General features: G+C 42.8%; 1 protein-coding gene across 1 annotated transcript; it reads right to left on the reverse strand.

Moving 5' to 3' along the window:
• Positions 1-138: 138 nt before the first annotated feature.
• atic (5-aminoimidazole-4-carboxamide ribonucleotide formyltransferase/IMP cyclohydrolase) lies at positions 139-7,725 on the reverse strand. Its single transcript, XM_085272654.1, has 15 exons — positions 7,543-7,725; positions 7,227-7,353; positions 6,960-7,103; positions 5,610-5,698; positions 5,352-5,503; positions 2,839-2,995; positions 2,634-2,759; positions 2,435-2,542; positions 2,244-2,329; positions 2,064-2,153; positions 1,682-1,807; positions 1,516-1,608; positions 1,252-1,434; positions 624-779; positions 139-503 (listed from the first exon to the last, which is right to left on the reverse strand). The coding sequence occupies exons 1-15, from the start codon at positions 7,559-7,561 to the stop codon at positions 384-386; spliced, it is 1,776 nt and encodes a 591-aa protein (XP_085128780.1). The 5' UTR covers positions 7,562-7,725; the 3' UTR covers positions 139-383.
• Between the last annotated feature and the right edge of the window lie 1,707 nt (positions 7,726-9,432).

Here is a 9,432-nt window from a genome sequence, read left to right on the forward strand (position 1 = left end):
TTAACTAACCACTTTTTCACGCTAGTTCAATTTTGCTGAACGACTCACTGCAATCCCAATGAAGCACTGTGACCTTGAGTCTGGATTAATGCAATGGACTAACAGTGTCACGCAGTTAGCACAATGAAAGAGACAAAATAGTCAAACTCCAAGTTTATTTCATAGTGTTGCAAGACTGACCTACAAGGATCAGCTGCAGTTACAGTATTACACTCTTGAACATTTTGATCACAAGTCAGGAATGTATTTAGTGTGTTACAAAATTGTGCGTCTGTTTCTACAGTTCAGCTAAATGTAGGAATGTCTGAAGATCAGCAATGTTGCACACGTTTATTTCGTCTTTGTAAAGACACAAAACAGAGCGAACTCAACGCTTAGTGAACTCAGTGGTGGAAGAGTCGCAGGCTGGTGTGCACCAGAGTAATGCCTTGCTCATTACAGGCATTGATCACAACCTCATCAGCAGCAGAGCCCGCTGGAGCTGCGATGTATTGAACGCCGCTCTGGAGACAGACACACACAGGAAGGAAATGTGAGTTATGACAGGAAGACCAGGGTTTAAGTTGCAGTGAGATTGACAAGGTGTGTGCAGCATGTACACGTTCTTCGTGCAAGGCACTTACCCTTTTGGCCCGATCTATGTTATCTCTGAAAGGGAAGAAGGCGTCAGAGCTGACAGCCACAGCCTGCAGTGAGCTGATCCAGTTCTTCTTTTCAGTCTCTGACAGTAGCTCAGGGACCTCTTCATACATCGACTTCCAAACTTCCAAGTCTGGGCCCTGCCGGCACAGGACAGAATATACACAGGACACAGGTTTTCATTTACTCACACAGTCTCAAACTTGGCATGCTGTTGGCTTAGACATGACATTGAACATCAGAGGTGGGAACATCTTAAATCTTTTGTATACAAAAAGTCAGAATCTATTAACGTAATAAAATAATCTGCTGCTTTGTGCCTCAGTCCTCAATATGCACAGGAACATTGGATGTGTTTACATCTCGCAAAATACAGTAATTCTTCATCTATTGTACAAAACACTCTTAAAACTGCATATTTATTTGTGTCCATGTCAGAAGCTGAGTTCCTCTTTGCATTTAAGACACAAAGGGTTGCATGTACGCATTTTAAATATTCACATAAACACAAATGCAGTCTTGAAATGTTTACATCCAAACAAAATAAAAACACAGTTGTACTTTTTCCTCACTGGTAACTACAGTGCACGTCTCCAAATGTTACTCCCTCACCTCTCCAATGGTGTCGCTCACATACTGGTCGATTGCGTTGGCCATCTCTGCTCTCTTCACACCACTGCGAAACTTCATGCTCAGGACTCGAGGGTGGTGCCTGAGCCACCAGTTGTCAGCTTTGTCACCCGCCAGCCGAGTGCAGTGGATACGAGACTGCTGCCCTGCACCAATACCGATAACCTGGAAAACACAGGTGAAGAAAGATTGGGGAACAACTGAGGCTCCTCTGGATTCCTTCCTCATTTATGCGCCACCTCTTACCTGTCCGTCTTTAGCATAGCACACAGAGTTAGACTGCGTGTACTTGACGGCGATGGTTGCCACGGTGAGGTCACGCACAGCTTCCTCAGAGAGCTTTAGGACACAAGAGAAGAATCTGTCAGATTGGATCGAGTCAGTAAAACGTTAACACACTTCAGTGTCTTACCGAGCCTTTGGAAACAACGTTGCTGAAGAAGTCCTTATTGATACGTCCTCCATTCCTCTTTTGTTTGAGATAGAGACCAAACAACACTCTCACCTCGGTGTCATCGGGCTCGTAGTCAGGATCCATCTGAGACACAAGCACGGACATAACCCATAACCCAGTTTACATAGCATGCATGTACTGTACACATTTTTATCTTCAGTATGACTTGCAACTACTTCAGTTACATTATCTGCCTAGAAAAAAAAAAGAAAAAAAAAAGAGCAGGTTATTCAATCTGCATGTGTCTGAGAATTATGAGGTTTTTAAGCTAATCAGTACGTCCAAAGACATGCTTCCAAAACCAGAGACAAATACAGACGTGGGGAAACAGCGCCCTCACCTGAAGCACACAGTAGTTGCCATTCTTCTTTTTGGAAAGGATTTTGAGTGCCTCCTCATCATAACCAGGAGCAATGATACCGTCTGAGACCTAAGAATGTTACATCACAAAAAATACTATTATTATTATCTTTATAATTTTAATGATTAAAAAAAATAAAAAGCTTGCTCTCTTATTTACCTCTCTTGATATGATCTTAGCAGTGGGAACGTCACACACATCTGACAGAGCAATGAAATCTCCAAATGAAGACATCCTGTCTGAACCTGGAGGCACAGAGTAAATGTATAACATATTAAAAAAAAGAAAAAAAGAGAGCGCCCAGCACACAATCATTTTCAGGGCATCAGCTATACAGGTGACTTTTTAACCTCTTGCCCTTGCGTAGGCGGTGGCGAGTGGGCTGAGGTCCTTCAGCATGTCGTGCACCATGCACACTTTGGCCTCTTCCTCGGTCAGAGGAACTCCTACTGCGGCTCCTTCAGAAACAAGGTGACAGCTTTCATTGTCAGATCTATGTGGACACTGTTAACTGTAAGAGTGCGTCTGAATGGGGTCTCTCTTTCTTACCAGCAGGGCTGACGTGTTTGAAGGAAGTCGCTGCAGCCATGCTGAGGGCTCTCTTCAGCTCCCTAACGAGCTGCCACGCGTTCAGAGCGTCGCACAGGTTGATAAAGCCAGGAGCACCGTTGACCACTAAGAGAGGGAACGTTAAAAGGGGATGGGTGACATTAAAGGACAGATTGCGGCGTGGCATGGCGTGGTGTGAGGGTACCTGTGAGCGGCAGAGCCGCGCGCAGAGTGTAGATTTGAGCGGGTGCTTGGTGGGGGTTCATGCCGTATCGCAGAGGCAGCTGGGACACGCCGCGGCTGTACTGCCCGCGGAAGTAGTCGGATATAGCCTCATCATACTGTGCTGTGTGTGTGAAGGCCTGCACAGGAAGCAGAACGAGTAGAGAAAGGTTAGGAAGAAAAAAAAACAAAAAAACTGCTTACATCACTTTCTGATGTTTTAGGAAAGGAACCATCTCTCCACAAGAAAAAAGGGCTGCAGGCAAAGTGGGACAGTTATCAGTATTTAACTCAAAGCTCAGTGCAGTCAGACTGTGAGGTTAGAGTTCACTGCTCCTCAAATGTTAAACACATTTCATCACTCTGTGATAAACAGCCTGGACTTCGACTCGCTGACCCTCATCTCTGAGCAAATAGCAAAACCAGAACAAATAGTCACGGGGGGAGTAGCAACTCCTTAATGATCACCCTCAAGCTTTTGTTTTTTTTATTTTTAATCATAAGCCAGCTTAAAATAGCACTGGGTAATACAATGTTGTGATTATAAAGGATTGATCAAAAGAAAGCAAACTCCCTGAAGTCCCCACACATCAAGACTCCAACAGCAGCAGCAGCTATTTTGGCAACGATACCTTATAAAAAAGAGCCGGAGGCTTGATTTCCCCTCTTACTCCAAACAAAAAGTCTCTTTTCAGCATGGAGCTTAAAGTGGAACAAGTCTGAACAGAATGGATGGATGCTCGAGGCTCATGTGATCAACTCTGAAACGGCACTTTTAAAATTCTCCACGCAGGATTATGACTAACCCCATCAGGAAACGGTCTTTGACTCAACTGGTTATTAAAATTTAAGTTTAAGCAACATCGTTTTGAAGGCAACTAGCTGTAACATATGGTAAATGGCCTGCATTTATATAGCGCCTTACTAGTCCCTAAGGACCCCAAAGCGCTTTACATATCCAGTCATCCACCCATTCACGCACACATTCAACATATGGCTCCTTCAATACATGATCAGGCATTAAAGACACCCCCCCCAATAGGGCTGGGTCATATCATACCGTTCACTGTAATACCGGTTTAATGTTAGGCAATGATAAGAAAATGAAATATGGCGATAGAATATGGGGAAAACGCACATGCTTTGTTTTCATACGCAGATGGCAGAAAAAGCATGGCGGTGACGGAGAATGAGGATCGTTGAATGAAACAGATGAACCAGAATTGGTTTGTAAAAATGCTGCAACTTCAGTGGTGTGGAACTAGTTTGGCTTTTGCAAGTCAGATACACACCAAAGGACAATTTTTGGTAGAGCATGCTAGCGGGCCGTCGTTATTACCGTGTTTTTCGGAAAATAAGACGCACTTAAAATCAATCCTTTGTGTGCTCCTTATAATCGCGTGTGCCTTATGTATGAATTCTGGTTGTGTTTACTGACCTCGAACCGATTTTATGTGCTACACGGCGCTCGAAAATCTGTCAAAAAATGTTTTAGTACGACTTTGCTAAGCTACGAACCCGCACCGCTTGATGGACTGTCGGAGCATTACGGCAACCGCAGGCAGGAGCCTGGCGGAGTGATACGTACTGTGCTTCAACATTATATTACCGTATTGTGTGTGTATAACCTCTTTTAAGTTTTGTGGATATTATACATGGTTATGCTGAGGATATGTCGGCCAATTTCCACTGGAAATGCCTTTTGGTTAAACTGTCAGCAAGGAATTTGCATTTGCACTGTTACATTTTTATATAACTTTAATGCACATAAAAAACAGCTGCTTGTTTAAGTGAAAATACATTGATGGGGCTTTTTTTGCACTAATAAAGTTGTGGAATTGTAAGGTATTTATTTTGTCTCGCGCCAATTATATCGTCCGTTATATCTTTATCGCAAATTTTCAAATATATTGTGATAAATAGCAATTTATAAAATATAAAACGTGATATGTGAATTTCTGAAACTGCAGTATGCCAACCAACATGCAAACATGTGACTTCATGTGATCACCTGGTCACGGCTGATAGCCGCCCCTCCATGAGCCTGGCTCTACTGGAGGTTTCTTCCTGTTAAAAGGGAGTTTTTCCTTCCCACTGTCACCAAGTGTGCGCTCACAGTGGGTTGTTCAATTATTGGGATTTTCTCTGTATTACTGTAGGGTTTTTATCTTGTCTAGTCTTATCTGGCGCTATATAAATAAAATTGGATTGAATGACAAACTTTAAATGGCCTCCCTCTGACAGGTATGATAAAGCAGAAACGCATAAAGAAATTATGCGTTTGGAGAGGTGACAGCTTGTGCCCTTTTACCCCGTTTTCAAAACATAATCCAAAACCAACCCTCACCTTAACCCCGCCCCCCCCCCCAAAACTGCATTATAACCTTAAAACCCTTAAATCTAAAAGCCCACCTCAAAAAGTCTACAAGTTTGTATTTTCCTAAAATTCCTTTCTCAGAAAAATCAGGTCACACGCTTGCAACAAAACAGACTCACTTTCAGGGCCAGAGTCCGGCGAGTTTCCAGGGTCGTGTCTTTGTCCGCCGAATTCTCCATCTCCTTGGCAACCAGCAAATAGTCGGCAGGATCGCACACAATGGTGACCCGAGCGTGGTTTTTGGCTGCTGCTCTGAGCAGAGTTACACCACCTGAGAAGAAAGAACAGTTTTTATCAATACACGCAGAGTACACAAATAAATAAGTGTTTCATCATTAGTAAGACAGGCAAGCAAAGAGTGCACTTCTATGCATTACCGATATCAATCTGCTCTACGGCATCCTCCACCGTGACATCCGGGTTAGAGACGGTCTTTATGAATGGGTACAGGTTGCACACCACCACTCTTGAAAAGGGCAAACAAAGGAAAATCTTTTCATACTTAAAAACTTTCAAACACTGGAGTACAATAATGAACTGATGGCCCTCACATTTTAAATGCAGGTGCAGTTTTCTAGCTAAACAGCTGCTTCTTACTGATCCAGCTGTGCAGGCACACTACACAGCAGTTCTGCCAGCTTCAGATAAGTTAAAGATGGAGATCAGTTCAGTGGGAGATCCTACATAGACCTAAGGTGTTCATGGGAATCCACATGCTCAAAACAAGCTGTTCACAGTTAATTCTCTTATACATGCATAGTGTTTTCAGTCTATGCATTTAGGCATAATAAACTCGAACTTATTGCAACTTGTCTGAGAGAAATCCACGTATTTCCTCGGATTCTGTTGAGCAGAAGTGTCTGACATACCGGTACTTATGTGAATGAAATTACCACAACTGGTTAAACAGATCGTTTTATCAACGTGCTGGTGCTTCCCTTTGGTTCTGGATAAAACATCTTTGGTGGGCACCGAGCATTTTTCGTGGTAGGTATTAGTAAGCAGGGTCACCTGCTGTTTGAAAAGCTCTAATGTTCAACCTGTAATGATCAAAATCGTGTTTTGCAGCACGGTGTTACAAACTGAATGGGGTTAATCGTGTGTCCATGCAATACATTTTTGCGCTTCTTCATTTGAGACCACTACCAAAGAAAGTACAAAGCAAGACAAGCTTTGCTCGAGCGTGTCTTATGACTACTTGTGTAAACAGTCAGTAAATGAAATCATTAAATCCATTAACTTTACTGCAGTTTCAGCATTTTTTCATATGTTGCCAAACATTTTAAAAAAATCCGACAAAAAAAAAAGAAAAAAAGCAAGTATTGCACACCGACAACAGGATCCACTGATTTTCTTGTCTTTAAAAGAAAAAAAAAAAAGTTGTTAAGAAACAGTCATCTGCTAAACTTCAATCACGTGTCGTTTAATCTTCCACTGAGGACACAGTGAAATCGAATCATTCTTCCAATGAACAGGAGTCACAGGATGAGCATGCACGGGCAGCAGGTTTCCAATTATCCAGCAGCCAAATCAACTCGACATGCTTCTTGATTAAAAAGCACGTGCCTGCACTCCACATGGGTCACATGTGCACAAGGGTTTCATTTCCACTCAGCCTTCTCTTTCTACTGCAAGTACACACAAACATCCAGCATACTGTACACATCAGAGTATTTTACATGCTTGAGAAAGCTTTTGCCCATTTCTGTTTGCTGTGTTTGTCTCACCTTACCAGGCTGTAGCCCAGCTTCTCCATGTCAGCGGTGTCACTGGGTGTTTTTCTGGCCAGGATACCTCCATGCACTGCAGGATGCAGGGTCTTCACTCTGCCGCCCAGCATCTCTGGATGTCCAGTCAGTTCAGACACATCCCTGACACAAAGCAGAGACTCTGAGAACTTAGAGAGGGCCTCACATGCTGCAGGTATCTACAGTACTGCAGTAGTACATGTGGACGCCTATGGCTTTGACTTTAAGGGCTAGTGGAGCACCCACCTGACGGCCAGTCCAGCATCCCGCAGGGCTTTGGCTGTGCCCCCTGAGGCCACCAGAGACAGCCCCACACCCACCAGCCTCTTAGCGAAGTCCAACAGTCCAGTTTTGTCAGAAACACTCAGAAGTGCTGCAAAGACAGATGAGCAGAGCTTTAACCCAGGACTTGTTGTCATTTTACAAACGCAAACGAAGAATAAATGCCCGTTTTTAGTGAAGTGGAGCTAACCACGTTGGCTAATGTTAGCCAGTCAGCTAGCAGCCTGCATGTCGCAACACCAAAACTCAGAAAGTTTGTTTCATGCTCAGAGAAACTCACCAAGCTCCGAGGAAGCCATGTTCACGGTCACAGTGTTCACAGTGGGCAGTCTGTCTGTCTGAGCGTCGGCTGGCTCTCTGCTCACGCTTCTCCCAGTTTCACAATTAGCAAACGATGCAGAGGAGGCTGAGGCAAAGCTGCAGGCTGTTCACGGCTTCATCATGCGCTTCAAAACTACGAACGCCCGCCCTTCTGAAGCCGGCCCGCCCCTCGCACACAAGCGCACCCAAAAGAGCAAAACGGCGCAGAAAATGCGCATTTACATTAGAAAAACGCAATTAACACAAAATATTACTACAACAACAACAATAAGTACTACTGCAAATAATAAGAATGACCACACACACTCACTGATAGACAGCAGTATTTCCAATTACCTTTAGATTTATGTCTTGAAATGTGAGACTGTGTAAATTATGAATTTCACATTCATATCATCAGTACAGCAGTAACTAGCTATGTTGTCTTGATGTCATTTCAAAATTACTCTTGCTTATTTTATATGAAAGTGTAATACTGGATTTGTAAACGTGTGATCATCAATTTTGAGTTAATTTGAGGATTTACCAGCAAAATTACAATCATAAGCCGGGGAGGGGCTGCAGCTAGTAAGGCCACCCAGACGAGGTGTCATTCTTGGTTTTGCCACAAGAGGGCAGACTTGGTCCTTCTTCGTACACGTGTCAGCGTGTTTCTGTTTTTTGCATTTCATATATTTTATTAACAAATAATCCGAAGCTTGGCAAAGTTCACTGACATCATACACCTGGTGACACGAAGAGCGCTTTCTCCTAATAATAAGTTTATCCTTGATTTATAGATTTAATTAAAAAATACTAATAATAATATGTTGTTTTTTAATAACATTAAAACACAACATATTATTATTAGTATATTCCTGACCAGCATGAATTTTAGTTTAAGCTACAGAGTATATAAATTAAAGAGTGGTTGGGAGAAGTGACTGAATGAAACAGTACCTAAACAGGCTTTATTTCTTACCTGATGACAGAAAATTAAAAATTCTTCTTCTTAATTTATTTTACCAAGATCATCTGTAAAAACATGAAGTAAAAATTCCTTGTTGTGACAGGTGGGTGTCAACCAGGAAGTTGTTCGCGAAGGCATCATGATTCAGTTTAAGTTAAGTTGTTGTAGTTTATATATTCCACAAAACACTGATAGAAACATGAGTGTGATGTTCTACTGCAACAAAACCAGTAAATATGTGTTAATGTGATGTTTCTAGTATTGGGAAAAAACTAAATTGCTTTATCAGTGAACAAAAATATAAAAGACGCATATATTCTGCATATGCTCTTCATGCAGATACAATCCTTAGAGGTCACGGCAGCAGATCATCATCCCCTCCATCTAACCTTGTCCCAGCATCCTCCTCTGTCACACCACCCCTCCGAGTGTCCTCCTTGGATTCCAGCGAGAGTAGATGTGGAGTCTTCCCATGCTTCTGTTAGCGATGCTCCATCTGAATGGATGATAACAACATTCGGAACAAACTAGCAGGTGGAGATGGCCCCCTATTGGCCCATAAATATGGGGCTGATTTCTGCTAATAACGCCCATTTTATGGACTGATAACATCTGAAGCGGGTGTCATTACACCCATGAACTGCATGGCAAACTGTGGTCTTCGTCTTTTCCTCCTGCCTGGCAGCGCCATCTCCAACATCCTTTGTCCAATTTTTTCACTAATCCTTGAACATGTCTGAACTATCCCAGCCTTGCCTCTATTTCTACGACTGTCCCTGTGATAGACTCATTTCTAATCCTGTCCATGATGGTCACACCAGTGACAATATTAACCGTGTCAGCTCTGCAAGCTCACTCCACCTACATTTTGTTTCCTGTCTACACCAGAGTGGAACAGGC

This window comes from Mchenga conophoros, linkage group LG1 (assembly GCF_057382185.1).
Source record: "Mchenga conophoros isolate Kocher_MC1m ecotype Shallow Benthic linkage group LG1, M_conophoros_male_GT1.1, whole genome shotgun sequence".
Taxonomy (NCBI): domain Eukaryota; kingdom Metazoa; phylum Chordata; class Actinopteri; order Cichliformes; family Cichlidae; genus Mchenga; species Mchenga conophoros.